General features: G+C 35.1%; 1 protein-coding gene, 1 long non-coding RNA gene and 1 other non-coding gene across 3 annotated transcripts; 2 read left to right on the plus strand and 1 right to left on the minus strand.

Annotated features, from left to right (window-relative positions):
• Nucleotides 1-459: 459 nt before the first annotated feature.
• Nucleotides 460-566, plus strand: LOC128282199 (small nucleolar RNA R71). Its single transcript, XR_008272422.1, has one exon. It is a non-coding gene; the product is annotated as a small nucleolar RNA R71 (small nucleolar RNA).
• Nucleotides 567-9,820: 9,254 nt separating this feature from the next.
• LOC108482936 (G-type lectin S-receptor-like serine/threonine-protein kinase At1g34300) lies at nucleotides 9,821-12,989 on the plus strand. Its single transcript, XM_017786048.2, has one exon. It carries the CDS (start codon nucleotides 10,150-10,152, stop codon nucleotides 12,676-12,678), a length of 2,529 nt encoding a protein of 842 aa, XP_017641537.1. The 5' UTR covers nucleotides 9,821-10,149; the 3' UTR covers nucleotides 12,679-12,989.
• A 308-nt stretch (nucleotides 12,990-13,297) lies between these two features.
• LOC128291800 (uncharacterized) lies at nucleotides 13,298-14,047 on the minus strand. Its single transcript, XR_008281708.1, has 2 exons — nucleotides 13,737-14,047; nucleotides 13,298-13,543 (listed from the first exon to the last, which is right to left on the minus strand). It is a non-coding gene; the product is annotated as an uncharacterized LOC128291800 (long non-coding RNA).
• Between the last annotated feature and the right edge of the window lie 3,112 nt (nucleotides 14,048-17,159).

The following is a 17,159-nucleotide window of genomic DNA, read 5'->3' on the forward strand; positions in this document are numbered from 1 at the left end:
CAGGAAAAATTTGGGTGGTTCCTCTAACCTGCATTATAAGTATTACTGTATGGGTTATTTTGAGATCTAAAGTTATTATTACCCATATAGTTGACTTGCTCCTCTTTAGTTGTAGGATTGAATGATTGGTATTCTGTATGTATACCTCCTCCACTTGAGTCACACCTCATTACTGGATATACCTGCGTAGAACCAAGTAAACCGTCAATCATTTTATTGAGAAGTTCTACCTGATTAGAAAGCATGGTGACTGAATCGATGTTATAGACGCCGGCTGTTTTCGTTGGCTTTGTCCTCATAACTTGCCACTGATAGTTGTTCAATGACATCTCCTCTATGAATTCATAGGCATCTTCCGGTGTTTTATTGTTAATGGTTCCACCAGCAGCTGCGTCAATCATTTGTCTTGTCGAGGGATTCACACTATTGTAAAACGTTTGAACTTGCAGCCAAAGCGGTAACCCATGGTGAGGGCAAATTCTCAGTAAATACTTGTATCTCTTCCATGCATCGTAAAGTGTTTCTAAATCCATCTGTACAAAAGAAGAGATATCATTACGCAATTTAGCCGTTTTAGCCGGCGAAAAATATTTTAGTAAAAACTTCTCGGTCATTTGTTCCCAAGTAGTGATAGACCCTCGTGGTAATGAGTTTAACCACTGTTTAGCTTTGTTTCTCAGTGAAAAGGGAAATAAATAGAGGTGAATGGTGTCATCAGAAACGCTATTGATTTTGAATGTATCGCAAAATTCAAGAAAATTTGTGAAGTGCGTGTTGGGATCCTCATCCTGCAAACCATCAAACTGAACAAACTACTGTATCATCTAAATTGTGTTAGGTTTTGGTTCGAAATTATTTGCAAAAATAGTAGGTCTAACTATACTAGACTCAGTTCCTGTTAAAGAAGGTTTAGCATACTCATACATAGTACGTGGAGCAGGATTTTGATTAGCTGCGATTGCAGGAGGCAGCTGATCGCCTGAGTTTTCAGCCATCTCGTTGATTGGGGTTTAAGTATCGTCTTCTCGCTCGTTCTTCGTGTCTTGTAAACTACGTCTTATTTCTCTTTAATTTTTGCAAATTCTACGATTAATTTCTTCGTCAAAGAGTAATGGTCCTGATGGGTTTCTTCTAGTCATAAACTATAAAAAAAACCTGCCAAGAGAGAAAAAGTAAATTAATAAATAATAAAATAAAATAAAATAAAATTGTAAGAAAAATAAATGGCTAAAGTAATAAAAATTTAGTGTTCCTAATATTTCAGGGCAAGGTCTATTCCTCCTCTGCATAAGCACATCAAATCATGAATTAATACCCGGAATATTAACTCAAGCATTAAGAGCACATAATTAAGAACAAATCAAGTATTTATCATACAGTTCAGATAATAATAACAAGATCCATCATAGTTATCCCCTTTAGGTATCTAAGGGGTTTAGTTCATAATAAAATAAGAGTACATCTCAAAAGTATAAAAATAACAAAACATGAAGAAAACTCTAAAACCCTTGAAGGAATTCTGAGAGAGATCTTCAGTCTTGGAGTAGCTCCGGCTTTTGAGATGGATCGTCTGGCTTCCTTCAAGTAATTCCTGGCGTGTGGTTCTGTATTCCAAAAAAGTTCTGGAAAGAGTGGCCCCTTTCTAAGTCACACTTAGGGTGTTTATATAGGCTTTGGATTGGCTTTCTTCCTCCTTAAGTACCATTTTCCGTGTAAAATACAACTCTTTGAAAAAGGGACACGCCCGTGTGCCACGACTGTGTGACGTGATTACCAAGTTGTGTTCGATCCGTTAAATTGCACATGGCCGTGTGGGCTCAATGGCCAGGCCGTGTGAATCGTAAAAACCTTGGTCGATACCCCCGAAGGCCACGGTAGTGTGAGGTGCCAGTGTGGCAAGGCTTAGGCTATGTCATCTTCTCGATTTGGTCCGTTTTTGTCCTCTTTTTAGCTCGTTTTTGGTTTTTTTCGACTCTTGGTGCTTTCCTGAGTACAAAACGTGAAATAACCAGATTAAGAGCACCAAAATCCACAAATCTAGTAATAAACATCCATAAACATGCTAAGTATTTGGGGTGTAGATATGTATAATTCGGTGTTTATCACGAAATGATCGAAAGAGATTAATACAGTTGCATCTACATTTGTCTAATGAAATTTTACAATATATGATGAAGGAGAAGACCGCCGCTGGATTATGGAAGAGGTCGGAACAAATATGTATGTCGAAAATTTTAACCAGCAAGTTACATATGAAACAGTGTCTTTTTTGTTCATCGTTTGGAGGAAAGTGCGTCTTTTTGCACGAACACTTAATAGTGTCTATAGAAATTCTCTCAAACTGGATGCCATGGAGGTTTAGTATGATAATGAAGATCCAGGGTTGATACTATTTTGTTCCTTGCCCCCATCTTATTCAACCTTTAGAGACATAATTTTATATAGTCGCGAGTCTCTCACAGTTGAGGAGATTTATGATTTTTTAACCTCGATGGTAAGATGAAGTATCTTGTGGTTAAAATTGACTTTAAGTGGGAGGGTCTTATTGTTCGTGGGAGACAAGATCAGAATGCTGATGATGATTGTGGAAGGACACAGAAACAAAATCCTCGTTGTAAATCTAAGGGTAGATCAAAATCTTCAAATAGAGGTAAAATTTATAACTTCTGTAAGAAGAAAGGGCGCATTAAATCTGAGTGCTATAAGCTATAGAACAAGATCAAAAGGAAGGCTGCAAATCAAAAGGGAAAACAACCAGAAAATTCTGGTGAAGCTGATGTTGTAGAAGACTATAGCGATGATGAAATTCTAGTTACTTTTGTTAACAATTCTAAAGTGAGCAAAGAGTGGATCTTTGATTCGGGCTGCACCTTCCACATGAGTCCTAATCAGGATTGGTTTACAACTTACAAAATAGTGTCTGAAGGTGTTTTTTTGATAGGAAACAATGCTTCGTGTAAAATTACAGGTGTTGGAACAATTAAAGTTAAGATGTTTGATAGAGTTGTCAAAACACTTAGTGACGTACGACATGTTTTAGAATTGAAGGGAAATTTAATTTCATTGAGTACTATTGATTTAAAAGGGTACAAATACACAGCTGAAAGTGGGGTATTGAAGATTTCCAAAGGTTCCCTCGTTGTGATGAAAGGGCAGAGAAAGACTGCCAAGTTATATGTTCTGCAGGGTCTACTGTTATTGGTGATGTAGCTATCGTTTCCTCTTTCTTATAAGATGATGATATTACTAAGCTTTGGTATATATGCCTATAGTATATGAGTGAGAATGGCATGACAGAATTAAGCAAAAGAGGACTTCTTGATGGGTAAGGAATTTACAAACTGAAGTTCTTTGAACACTACGTTTTGGGGAAGCAAAAGAGAGTTCGATTAACAAGAGGAATCCATAACAAGAAGGGAACATTGGAATATATTCATTTTAATCTGTGGGGGCCATCAAGAGTGCCTTCAAAAGGTAGAGTTAATTACATGTTAACTTTTATTGATAATTTTTCTAAAAAAGATTGGGCGTTCTTTCTGAAAAAGAAAAGCGATGTATTTTCTACATTTAAGTCTTGAAAAACTATGATTAAAAAATAGACAGAAAAACAAATAAAATACCTCTGCACAGACAATGGTTTATATTTTTTTCTGATGAGTAATAAACTGTGCAAGTTAGAAGGGATCATGAGACACTTGACAGTTCGTCATATTCCATAGCAAAACGGCATTGCAGAACAAATGAACAGAACGATCATAGAGAAGATTCGATGTATCTTGTCAAAAACCAACTTACCAAAGTTGTTTTGGGTCGAATCAGTCTCTACTACATGTTTTTTAATTAACTGATCTCTATTCGTTGTCATTGAGAAAAAGACTCCACAAGAGGTATGGTCTAGTAATCCTGTTGACTATTTTGATTTAAAGATATTTGGGGGTCCTGCGTATACTCATATTGATAATGAAAAATTGGAACCGAGATCCATTAAATATGTTTTTCTTGGTTATAAAGCTGGTGTAAAAGGGTATAAGTTATGGTGCCCTAAAAATAGAAAAGTTGTAATTAGTAGAGATGTTGTTTTTGATGAAACTGCTATGTAACCTAACTTATCTTTTAAAGACTTTTCCAATAAAGAAAATCAAAAACAGGTGAAGCATCAGATTAATTTAAAATCTACAACAGAGTTGACTCATCAAGCTAGTACAAAAATTCAGAATAGAGTTGCTTCTTCACCACAATGCTCTATCGCCAAAAATAGAACTAGAAGAGGAATTAAACCTCCAAAGAAGTATGCCGAGGCTGATCTAGTTGCTTATGCTTTAAATATGGCTGATGATATAGATTTTAGTTGAGCACGTTCGACCTTTTAGTTTGCGACGCAATTCTCTATCCGGTAACAACTTAAATGGAGCAAGCGAAATAGATGACCACTTACGTTCATATGAGACTGATGGGAATACATGTCTCTACACGTTGTACATGTATTCTAATTTGTACACTTCGTCGACGTAGCTCATGAGATCCAAACGGATATTTTGACAAGCTACAATTAAATTAGCGCATGGATAACGAAGTGTGTCAAATCTCCCACAATCGCATGTCTTATTTATCAGGTGTACACGATATTATCCACCGAGAATACCTTTGTCCTGTCTGTTGAACTCTATCACACGAAACCATAGGTTGTCGCGATTGTGACACACTGTGTGCATGGAGTTGACTTGCTCTTTGGCCTTATTAATTTCTTGCACTACCTTCCAGCACCATATATGGCCTCCCTGTATTTGACCTTTATATCTTGCTATTCGCTTTGGAAGCAGTGCTGCCAAATGAAAGTATGTCTCTTGCACAACCGAGGTTATTGGCAAATGACGCATTCCTTTTAAAATAGAGTTAATGCATTCAGCCAGGTTTGAGGTCATCTGACCATATCATAGGCCGTTGTCGAATAACTGTGTTTACTGATCAAAAGGTATCTTACAGAGGTAGATTATGCCTTGATCATTAATTGATCACAAAATCACCAACATCTTATAAAAATGGCCCTTATTGATCTCGTACCACGTCAATATAAATGGATAGCTATAATTACATATCACTTTTCCATTCAGAACAAATTGAATATTACAAACCAAATAATATTGGTGGCGATTAAATACTCATGTTGGTCACTTGTTGTCGTTCAGTGGTAGGTCGATATTGTCCATAGTAGTTGGCCATAATGTGCCTTATACAATACCGATGGTGTGTGTGATCCTAGAGGCTTCCCTGTTGCTCAATTGTGACTAGTATTCTGGCGCCTCGATCTAATATAATGTAGATATCAGGTTGGGGGCAGATATGCTTCTTTAACCTAAAAAGAAAAAAAATCTCAGTCGTCACCTGACTCTCCTGGTGTTATTGTAAACGCAATTGGTAGGATCCTCCCATCAACATATTGTGCCACAACTAGCAATAGCTGGTGGGTATATCTACCATATATAAATGTACCATCAATTTGTACCAATAGCTTATAGTATTGAAATACGTCTCGGCTTAAAGCTCTAAAACAAACGTTTGAACACTTGGCATCCACGGAGCAAGTGGTCATTGTAGTACGCAGAAACCGTTTCAAGGTCTATTACACAACCTGGGATAAACCTCTCCAGCACCTGACATCACTGCCACACCTTATTGTATGAAGCATCCCACCCACTATGCATCTTATTTAACGTTTTCTGTTTAGCTATATAGGTATTGTGGTAAGAAGGCGTGTACTTGAATTGGCTACGAATATTGGAAATTAAGATCGACATAGTAGTATTGGGATCTGCTTTCACCATCGGTAGTATTAAGCCTGCTATCATCTCTGAATCCTGCTTATGATCTTGTGGAACACCCGTCAACCCATGAGTATGTTAAATAATGCAACATTAAATAATAACAGTAATATTCAAAAACCCTAAACACCCAGTGATACTGTACCGATAACAGACGTATGCGGACCTTTGAACTTATTTATCTCCCACAACCCTGTCCTCTTCTTAATCGAAACCATGATTTTCTATGAACATGTACCATCTCGCACTGCACACTTTGTCTTAAACTTCTTAGATTTGGATTTAACCACGTGGTGGTTAACCCCGTTCATAATGCTATACCTATTCAATACACCGAGAAACCATACTTATTGAAAAACTTTTTACCAACTTTGAATTCACCCAAATCCAACGATGAACTTGTGTGGCCACACCTCCTGTGTGGTAGATCTGGAAACTCCAACGTATTATCTGTCGATAGATTGACATTATGCATGTTGACTAGAGACGAGTACGCCCTAAATTACAGATCTTCTTCTTATTCATCTAAACCCTTTCACTGTCTTCAGGTTCAGTTAGAAAAGGCTCTAGTTCAGAAAATATTACAACTTTTGTACCATCGGGACTGGGCTCTCGGGGTGGATCAACATCGGTCTCATCATTCGATCCACCAACATCTACAATGTAGGAGGTACCCTCGTCGGTGGACTTCGTAGGGAGTATATCATCCCTTTTTGTGTATGTTTCATAATGTCCCCAATCAGATGTAGATTGCCAACGACTAGAAGTTGATGCCATTCCCCAGTAAATATCTCCAGCATTGGACATCAACCCATCGAGGAACATGTCCCATCCACTAACGGAGTTTCGTGCAGAGGTCATGTATTCCGTCTTGCCATAAAAAATGGATGGTTCTATGTTCTGCCTCCTACTAATGGAGTGTTAGGCAGGGGTCGTGTATTCCTCTCGAACAGTAGTAGATGTTGAAGTTGCAAGTGCTTTATTTGGCATTGAAAATTCCACATATAACTCAAGATAGGGTGATCCACTAGTGATGTGAGTTTGCACCATCGCCTCCAAACCACGAGCACCTTTGATATCAAATGAGTCATATGTCACGGGATCAGTCAAAGCACAAAATCGATACTTAATAGACCAAACTCTTATTTGCATCGTTCCGAATATTTTGCGCCTAATTCTTTTACGAAGTTTTGTCAATTCTATGTTCTGGTTAAAGACCAGTCGCGCTATGTTTTCTGATAAAAAAAAACAACACCATTCTCGGTGTCACAGACTTCACTGTCGTAGTAAATAACAGCACTAATAAGTTCACTCATTTTCAACCAAATTATCTGCCGAAAGAAATTCAAAACAAAAAATATTATGCAAAAATATAATGATTCGTATAAATATTAATACGATAAATCAGCTTATACCTTCTCAACTTATTCAATTTCTATTCTTTTGAACTTCTTCAATTTCTCTTGCTGTAACTTATGCAATAAGAGAATAAAATTTGGCTTATTTATAGCCCAATGGATAGTGGGATGCACTGTCACCAGCAATACTGAAAAAAGCGTCCAACTAGGAGCTTTTTAGTACTTTTGCTAACAGTACATCCTGTTTGAAGCGTTTTTCAACCCAACTATCATATTTCACGTGAATCCCATGACAATTTTCACAACTATCTTCTCAAAATTATTTTTTCAGAATCAATAGTACAAAAAAAAGTCCAGTTGGAAGCTTTTTCTGTAGAATTACTGACTGTACAAAAAAAATCCATCTCGTCAAAATAATTTTTTCAAAACGCATCTCGTCAAATTTATTTTTTCATATCCCATCTTGTCAAATTTATTTCTTCCAAAACAATATTTACCAATTAGAAAACCCTAAATCCTAAAACAATAAACCCTAAGTCCTAATTTATTTTTTAAAACATTAAACCCCAAATTATTTTTTAAAAAATCATAAAACCTTAACCCTAATACTTGATATGCACATAACACAAAAACCCTAATCAAACATAGGGTAAAGGAAGGCCACGTCAGCGCGCTTTTGTTGACACGGGGTAAAGTGCGTCCCGTCAGTGCACTTTTTTGCGTTTCCCACTGAAAACGCGTCCACGTTGGAGCATTTTACTATTTTCAGACCATTCCAGTAAATAATTTTTTTTAGTGGCCCATTTCCGTAAATAATTTAGGAAATGGGCCTTTTCTTGTACAATGGTCAAAAGTTTAGAAGGGAATCATGTTGATAACGTGTTCTGAAATAAATATAAAAAATAAAATAAAAGAATAAAGAAATTGGGAGAGCAAAAGAGAACATATGAATTTTATTGATAATGAGATGTTTATAATATACTCTACATCTAATAAACATTAAAGATTTCAACCATCTTTCTTTTTTCCTAGTGTGCTTTTTTTTTAACTTCTAATCTAACGAATGGGATTTTTCTTTTATTCTTTAAATAAAATGAAATTCAAAATGAAATTAAAAAAGATAAGTTTTGACTTGTTTTCCTATAATATAAAAATTCACTAAACTTATCGTACAAAATTTTCGTTGATTTATTTTTTCATTGAGATTCAATCCAAATCATGATGTCATTTTCTTGTTCATCAATAGATTTCATCCGATTTTTATTCACTTTTTTTAGGTTCATGCTCTACTTCAAGTAAATATCTGCTCGATTTTGATTTGTGCATATAAAACAAATGACTTAATACTATGTCTTTTTGTTAATGTATATTAAACTTATCGAGATATTTGATAGACATCCATTTATGATAAAACATTGGCTTATTAGCTTAAGGGTGTAAAAAAACCCTAATTTTTTTTTTAAAAAAAAGTAATTAAGTCCCCCCCTTTTTTTTTTGCACTCAATTGGATACTTGAATTTCTAAATGCATTAAAAATACCCTCAAACTTTTTCAAAAAAAGCAATTAAGTCCCTACTTTTTTTGGCACTTAATTGGATACTTGAATTGGCAAAATGCACAAAAAAGACCCATTGACCATTAACTTTAACAGTTGACTGTTAAAATTATCATTAAAGTTAACGACTCCTAATTTTTCAATTAAAACCACCTCGTCTCACAACTTGGCATGATATGTGGCAAAAATTTATAAAATAAAAATCAATAAAAATTATAAAAGTTATTAAATTTTAATAAAGAATATAAAAATATTTAAAATTAGAAAATATTATAAAAATAGTATGAAATTATAAAAAATTGTAAAATTTTATAAAAATCATAAAAAAATTGTAAAATGCATCAAAAGGTCCTTTAATCATTAACTTTAACCGTTAATCGTTAAAGTTAATGATCCCCAATTTTTTAGTTAAAACTGTTTATGTCACAAAACAACATGACATGTGACTAAAAGTGATAAAAATTAAAATCAATGATTTTTTTTTACAATTTTAAATAATGAAAATTATAAAATACTTCTTTTAGTAGATAATTTTATAATTTTTACAATTTTAAATTTCTTTACATTTTTATAATTTTCTTACAACTTTATAAAATTTTATAATTTTATAAATTTTTTCTATATTTCTATATATATTATAAATTTTTTATAATTCTTTTATATTTTTAATTAAAATTTAATAAATTCTATAACTTCTATTGATTTTTATTTTGATAATTTTTTACCACATGTCATGCCGTGGTTGTGAGACAGAGATGGTTTTAATTGAAAAAGTTAGAGGCGATTAACTTTAACAGTTAACTGTTAAAGTTAACGGTCAAAAGACTTTTCTGATGCATTTTAATAGTTTAAGAATCCAATTGAATATAAGAAAATGTAGGAGCTCAATTGCTTTTTTTTAAAAGAAAATTGAGAGCTTTTTTTCATGCAATTTGAAAGTTTAAGTACTCAATTGAGTGTAAAAAGAATATGAGCTAAATTGTTTTTTTTTTTTTTAAAGTTTGAAGGCTGTTTTTATGCATTTAAGTAAAAAAATAGGAGTTAATTTTTTTTTGAAAAAGGAAGACTTTTTTCATCCTTAAGATTAAAATATTGTTATATTTCCGTGTTAATTAAGAACATGAAGAAGTCAAACGTTGAGTCGAATATACTACCTACTGCCAACTAAAAAGCCCACATAATTTTGTAGGAAAATAAGCCCACATAATGGTTTTGAAGACCGGACCAAAACGCAAAACTTACGGAGGAGTACTTCCAAAAATTGAAATAAGATTTTTTTTTTATTACTAGTCAAAGTCTGCTCCCAGTTCTTGAAGAAGAAAAGGTCTACTCCCACTTGTAATCCCTCCTCGCCTGCTGCCCTCTTCTTCTTCTTCTTTTTGTTTTTCATCTCCTTTGTCCACACCTCTCTACAAAGATGATGGTGAAACAAATGAGCCTCTCTTTCTTTCTATTCCTTTACCTCTTCACTTCCTTCTTTATTGCTTCATCGGCCACAATCTCGTTAGGCTCCTCCATCACCCCCTCATCCCCACCTCTAACATGGCGCTCTTCCAATTCCACTTTCTCCATTTCCTTCATTCCCTCTGCTTCTTCCAACTCTCTCCTCGCTGCCATCACGTATGCAGGTGGGGTTCCTATTTGGACTGCTGGAAATGGCACCACCGTTGACTCTGCTGGTTCCCTCCGTTTACTCTCCAACGGAGCTCTTCACCTTGTCAATGGTTCTGGCGCTGTCGTTTGGGACTCTGGCACTGCCAACCAGGGTGTTTCCTCTGCTTCCTTGGAAGACTCCGGGCAACTCCGGCTATTGGGCAATGGCAGTTCTGTAGTTTGGTCTTCATTTGACCATCCAACGGATACCATCGTTCCGACTCAGAATTTCACTGTTGGCAGAGTTCTAAGATCTGGGTTGTATACCTTTTATCTTCAAAGGTCAGGAAATTTAACTTTGAGATGGAATGATAGTATTGTTTATTGGACCAAAGGGTTGAATTCTTCTTTTGATGCAAATTTAACTTCACCGAGTTTAGGGTTGCAAACTATTGGTATTTTGAATCTGTTTGATCCTAGTTTGAGTACTGGGGCAATTATGGCTTACAGTAGTGATTATGCAGAAGGAAATAATATTTTGAGGTTTTTAAGGTTAGATGAGGATGGGAATCTAAGGATTTATAGTTCTTCTCAAGGTAGTGGGACTATAACTCCGAGATGGTCCGCAGTTTTAGATCAGTGTGATGTTTTTGGTTACTGTGGGAATATGGGAATTTGTAGTTATAATGATACGAGCCCAATTTGCGGGTGTCCTTCAGAGAATTTTGAGCTGGTGGATGTGAATGATAGGAGGCAAGGGTGTAAGAGGAAAAGGGAGATAGAGGATTGTCCAGGGAGTGCTGCTATGTTGGAACTGGATCATGCTGAATTTTTGACTTACTCGCCTGAGTTGTCTTCTCAGGTTTTCTTTATTGGGATATCAGCTTGTAGATTGAATTGTCTTGTCGGCGCTTCTTGTCTTGCTTCCACTTCTTTGTCGGATGGATCAGGGATCTGTTACTTGAAAACTAATGAGTTTGTGAGTGGGTATCAGAGTGCATCACTTCCTAGTACTTCTTATGTTAAGGTTTGTGGACCAATATTACCAAACCCATCTCCTTCTGCGGATAATGTAGGGAATGGGAGTGGTTGGAGGGTGCATGGCTGGGTTGTAGTGGTTGTGATTGTGGCTACCGTGTTGGTTTTGATTGCATTGGAAGGCAGTTTATGGTGGTGGTGCTGCAGAAACAGTCCCAAATTTGGGGGTCTATCAGCTCAATATGCTCTTCTCGAGTATGCGTCTGGTGCTCCTATTCAGTTCTCATATAAGGAGCTTCAGCGCTCAACCAAGGGATTTAAGGACAAGCTTGGAGCCGGAGGGTTTGGGGCTGTATATAAAGGAGTTCTTGCTAACAGAACTGTTATGGCAGTGAAGCAACTAGAAGGTATTGAGCAGGGTGAAAAGCAGTTTAGAATGGAGGTTGCAACCATCAGTAGCACCCATCATTTAAACTTGGTGAGATTGATTGGTTTTTGCTCTGAGGGCCGTCACAGGCTTTTAGTTTACGAGTTTATGAAAAATGGGTCTCTAGATAACTTCCTTTTTACCACAGAGGAGCACTCAGAAAAGATGTTGAGCTGGGAATACCGTTATAATGTTGCTCTTGGAACTGCAAGGGGAATCACATACCTTCATGAGGAGTGTAGGGACTGCATTGTTCATTGCGACATAAAGCCTGAGAACATTCTCTTGGATGAAAATTTCAATGCCAAAGTGTCAGATTTCGGACTTGCCAAACTTATAAATCCCAAGGACCATAGATACCGAACATTGACAAGTGTTAGGGGGACAAGGGGCTATTTGGCACCTGAATGGCTTGCAAACCTTCCAATAACTTCAAAATCTGATGTTTATAGTTATGGGATGGTCTTGTTGGAGATAGTGAGTGGAAGAAGGAATTTTGATGTTTCAGCGGACACAAATAGGAAAAAGTTCTCTGTGTGGGCTTATGAAGAGTTTGAGAAGGGTAATATAGAGGGAATTGTTGATAAAAAACTTGGTAGTCAAGATGTGGACATGGAGCAAATAACTAGGGCAATTCAGGTTAGTTTCTGGTGCATCCAGGAACAGCCTTCTCATCGGCCAATGATGGGAAAAGTGGTTCAGATGCTGGAAGGAATCGCAGATATTGAGAGACCACCAGCACCAAAAGCTGCCACCGAAGGTTCTATAAGCGGAACCAGCATAAACGTGAGCAGTAATATCAGCGCTTTCTCAACTTTTACTGTTTCCGCCCCAGCTCCCTCATCATCATCTTCATTGCAAACAGTTGGGATTTCTCCCTTAGCTTCAGGAAGGATTTCTTCAGAAAAGCAGTCATCGTCCCTGATACAGCCTGACATGAAATGCTAAAGGTGCATATTAAATGACTTTGGCTGGGCGACCTCTGATCCAGATTTACGGTAAACCTGTTGTATATGAAATACGAGAGGTGATGTTCATACCATATGTTGTAAAAATATATTTAAATTGTTACCTTAGCAAATAGTTCTAGAAAGCCTGAGGCATTGCCGTCAGAGTGTTGCTTCTACAAGTATGGCCTTAGTTCATTTAAAAACATGTTACTAATAATGTTTAGTGATGATGTGTGCTACATATATATACCTTATTGTCTGTTATTCATAATTGTGTGTGAAATGCAAAGCAGAAGTTGTAGCTTAAAAGCATCATGTTGTGCAAAAATGGTTCAAATCTATTCTTGTAGTATGAGTTTTGTGTCAGTTTATTTTGGCAGGCATATACTCCTAAAAACGAATGGATCTGCCAACAGGGGCCAGCGTTCTTGTCCCTCGAGGAACTTTGAAATGCTAAAATCTGGCTGTGTCATTTGCATTGAAACCAACAGCCAAGGAAAGATGAGTCTGTGCCAGGGTCATTCCCTTGTTTTTGTATCATTGCTTTACCATTGGCAACAAGTTCAATTTATATTCTCCCTTTTCCTTTCAGGTTTAGGTTTAGTAATAGTAAGAGATTTTAAGGGTAACACTCAGGTTTAATTTAAATATCAAAAGAAAACAATTGTAGCGCCATCATATTTACATACAGTTGTTCAAAAAAAAAACCAAGAACATTTTGCAAAAACAAAAAGTAAATAAAAAGCTTGCTATGATGATAGCATCAAACTTTATGTATTTTGTCAAACAATTCAACATGTTTGATGTTGTTTATACCTGCAAGGTGCTGCTTCTCGTATTATTGCTCTAGTTCAGTATGCTCCCTAAAAAAAAGTAACACAATTTCATAAAGTAAATAGACGTTTTAGCCAGAAGCGAAAGGCAAATGTGGATATGGAGCAGCAAAACATATGATATAAGATATATATAATAATTCAATTTTGGTATTCAAGGGGGCAAACACATAAAATATATACGGTGGTTATTATTTGTTCAGAGACAAACATAAAAGCATACCTTAGTTTTGAGGAGTATTTTGTTGTTACCAACTTGGATGTGCTTGCAATTTGGAAGTTGAGATAAACATAAAAAAATTAGTCTAGTCTTCCATTGGATCATTCTTAACTATTATAACTGTCACAATGGAGTCCTTATTTTCATACTAATATCTTTCCTTACTCTGCAAAAAAAAGTTACTAATTTGTTTCTTTTCACGGTAAGACATTATTAGAACAGATGATATAATAACTTTTTAAACCATGCAATTGGAATTGTCACCAATATGACACCCACATGATATAATAAACCATAGCAAAAACTTAGACATAACACTACCACAATAAGGTAAACCCTAAGACAATCCAAAAAATCAAGAATGAAAATCTCAAAAAAAAAAAAAAAAAAAACTTACTGAAATGAAGAAAGGAAACCCACCGAGATAGTTAAAGAAGAGCAGTAAAATAAATGAAACGGTGAATAAAAAATAAAAAGAAATTGTATTCTACTTAATATAAGTGCCATCCTTTTGGGATTCTTTTTAACTATAGGTATAGATTTTTACTTTTTTTTTTGTTCTTACTAAAAGTGTATAAAATAATTTTCATTTTAACATATCTTTGAAGCAAAACTAAAGAATCCACTTGCTCACTTTTATTGGATGGCATATCTGTCACATACAATTAATCAATCATAATCTTGAATTGTATTACCCACGAAATGAAGTGAAAGTGAAAACCATTCCTTTTAACTGATGAACCCTTGTATAATTCTGTATTGTGATAGAATCATAACATTATTGTAATAATTGTAAGCGAGATGCTACACTTTGGCATGGCCAAACTTAGGAACCTGCAAATCAAACTTACCATATTCTCACAGAGAATAAAGAGAATATAATAGAACATGTAAAAAAAATATGGAGTAGCAGTCACTAACGGTCATCAACATAGTAATTTTTTTCCCCACAGATTTCATCAATTGATTGAAATTGTGAACTATCTATCCTTTCCCTTGACAAAAATCAATGACTTCATTTTTTTTGCTTCAGGAAGTGTAATCACAACAAATCATCTAACACGACAACCTTAAGCTCTCCCCAAATATAACAAACACCTTGCTCAAGAATCGGCTTCATTAATTTCCTATACTCAACAAGACAACAGGCAAAAAGACTTAAACAGGGATTAGCAGTCAATTAAATCCATTGTTAAGCACCCAGTTTGTATTCAACAGATATTCCACTGCACCACACTAGATAAGTGAGTTGAAGAGTCTGTGCTCCATACAATAGTTTTTTATGTCTTCCTATTTATTAGTTACCTTTTAGCATTCAGCTAAAAACTCAAATAAATGCTACATTCTTGGCCAGATCTGGAGAGAATCTTATTAATTAGTTAATGTTTTTTTTCTTGCAACTTCCCAAGGAGACTCTCCAGATCTGGCCAAGTAATTCGACATGTGAATGCGGCATTATTTTAGTTTTTATTATGCAGGGTCATTTTTAGCAAGTCACAATTTATCAAGGCTGAGCCTTGTTTATGTGACTCGTTAGATTTTATACTGATTAAAAACACTATTAAGAGTTCGGATTTAGTCCCAAGTAAGAGGAGACTTACTTCTAAATATAAAGCACTTAGAACTCCTTGTCCAATTATGATAAAAAAATAAAAAAAAAATGTCTGCCTTTTGATTCTTCCATGTATTTTCAAACTTGGTAGAAATAACTTTGATGGAGATTTTATTACAGATTGGAATGTTGTTTTACCCCTTCAGCTTCCATTTTATCCTACTCAAGGTTATGATGCCACACAGTTCACAAGGGAACAGCACCCATGATGCCATCTAATCTTTGCATAATGCAGCCACACACAACTCTTTTCTTATAGGATAATTTAAAATCCTAAATAAAAATACGTTCACTTTTCAATCAGCCTACTTATTAGTAAGATATATCTTTATGTTCACAGTTAACAAGAATTGCAAGCAACTAGAATCATCAAATTGAACCAACATTTTGAATCTTCAATTTGGAACTCCAAGTAAACTGCAGAGCCTAAAAGCCTTTCTATATATAACCCAGATAAAAATCCCTTCATAACCATAAGCCTCAAACCAATTGTACATCTTGAGTGTATAAAGAAGGATAACCAAAAGCCATTGCTTTAACTAAAAAGGTAAATTGTAATCTTAGTCTGGCATTTTATACTTACCTAATATGGCTACCTAATTTGAGCTTCACTCTAGTCATTTCAAGAAAAGCAAAATTGTTACAATACGAAAGCCGGGCAAAAGAATTAAGATCTTAAAATCAAAGAGAACAAACATGCAAAAAGAGGAATATCATTTGGGGTTGTAGACTCACCCATAATGATCAAGAATAAATCACAAACCTGGTCAGAAATACCGTGAAAGATGCAGGATTTGCAGCTAAAAATCTCCATCCAACAATGTAAAGCGCTGTGCAACTTCAAACAAATAGATATTTTGCACAAGGAAGTCTTATGAAAAAATAGACATTTTTTGAAGGATTCATGATGCAAATTCAACCAATCTAAAGTCAGAGTAGGGGGTTGCTTAATTATTCTCCTGCCAATTCATTTATGTAACCTATTGACCATAAAATTAATATTATCAGTTGATTAACTTAAGTGTTATAAAGGGTTCAAAATAAGAACTATAGCATTTTGAGCTTTGTAAATTTGAAGTTAAAAAATTCATACTTGGGAAGCAACTCAACATAGCTCATCTTCTAGTTGATGGTTATTTCGGCATCTCACATTTATGTTTATTTCCACTTAATACTTTATCATGTCTCATTTTATAGAGCAGAACAGATACAATTGATCAAAGACTTTGCACCTTACAAAATAATTTATCATTAATTGCTTGATATTAAAATTGGTCATCTTCAATTACTTTATATGTACTCGTGTGTCTTAAAATTTATGTTTATTGTTAATTACTTTCCATTATCATGTATTTTTTTATAGAGCAGAGCAGATACAGTAAGATCAAAGACTTCGCACCTTAGAGAATTGAATACCATAAAGTTAATGGGAGTCGTTTAAAAATATCATACAGGTAGCAAACATCCTACACCATGATTAAGTGTTATAAAAGTTTCAAAACTACAAACCATAGCGATATGAGATTATGTGAACTTGAAGTAAAAACTCATAAAGTCATTCCTTGGGAGACAAATCAACAATGGTCATCTTCTAGTTGATAGTTATTTGTATGTCTCAGATTTATGTTTACTGTTAGTTACTTTCCACTTAATACTCTATCATGCCTCATTTTACAGAGCAGAGCATACACAATCAAATCAAAGGCTTTGCACCTTACAGAATTTATCAGAAATTAATGGGAGTGATAGAATTATTCGAAGATAAACATATCAAAAGTCCAATACTGCTTGACTGTTTACTTGGAATTGGAATA

This window comes from Gossypium arboreum, chromosome 1 (assembly GCF_025698485.1).
Source record: "Gossypium arboreum isolate Shixiya-1 chromosome 1, ASM2569848v2, whole genome shotgun sequence".
Taxonomy (NCBI): Eukaryota; Viridiplantae; Streptophyta; class Magnoliopsida; order Malvales; family Malvaceae; genus Gossypium; species Gossypium arboreum.

Excerpts from the sequence above, each read along its gene's own strand:
- LOC108482936 (XM_017786048.2), top strand. The coding sequence starts at position 10,150 with ATGATGGTGAAACAAATGAGCCTCTCTTTCTTTCTATTCCTTTACCTC.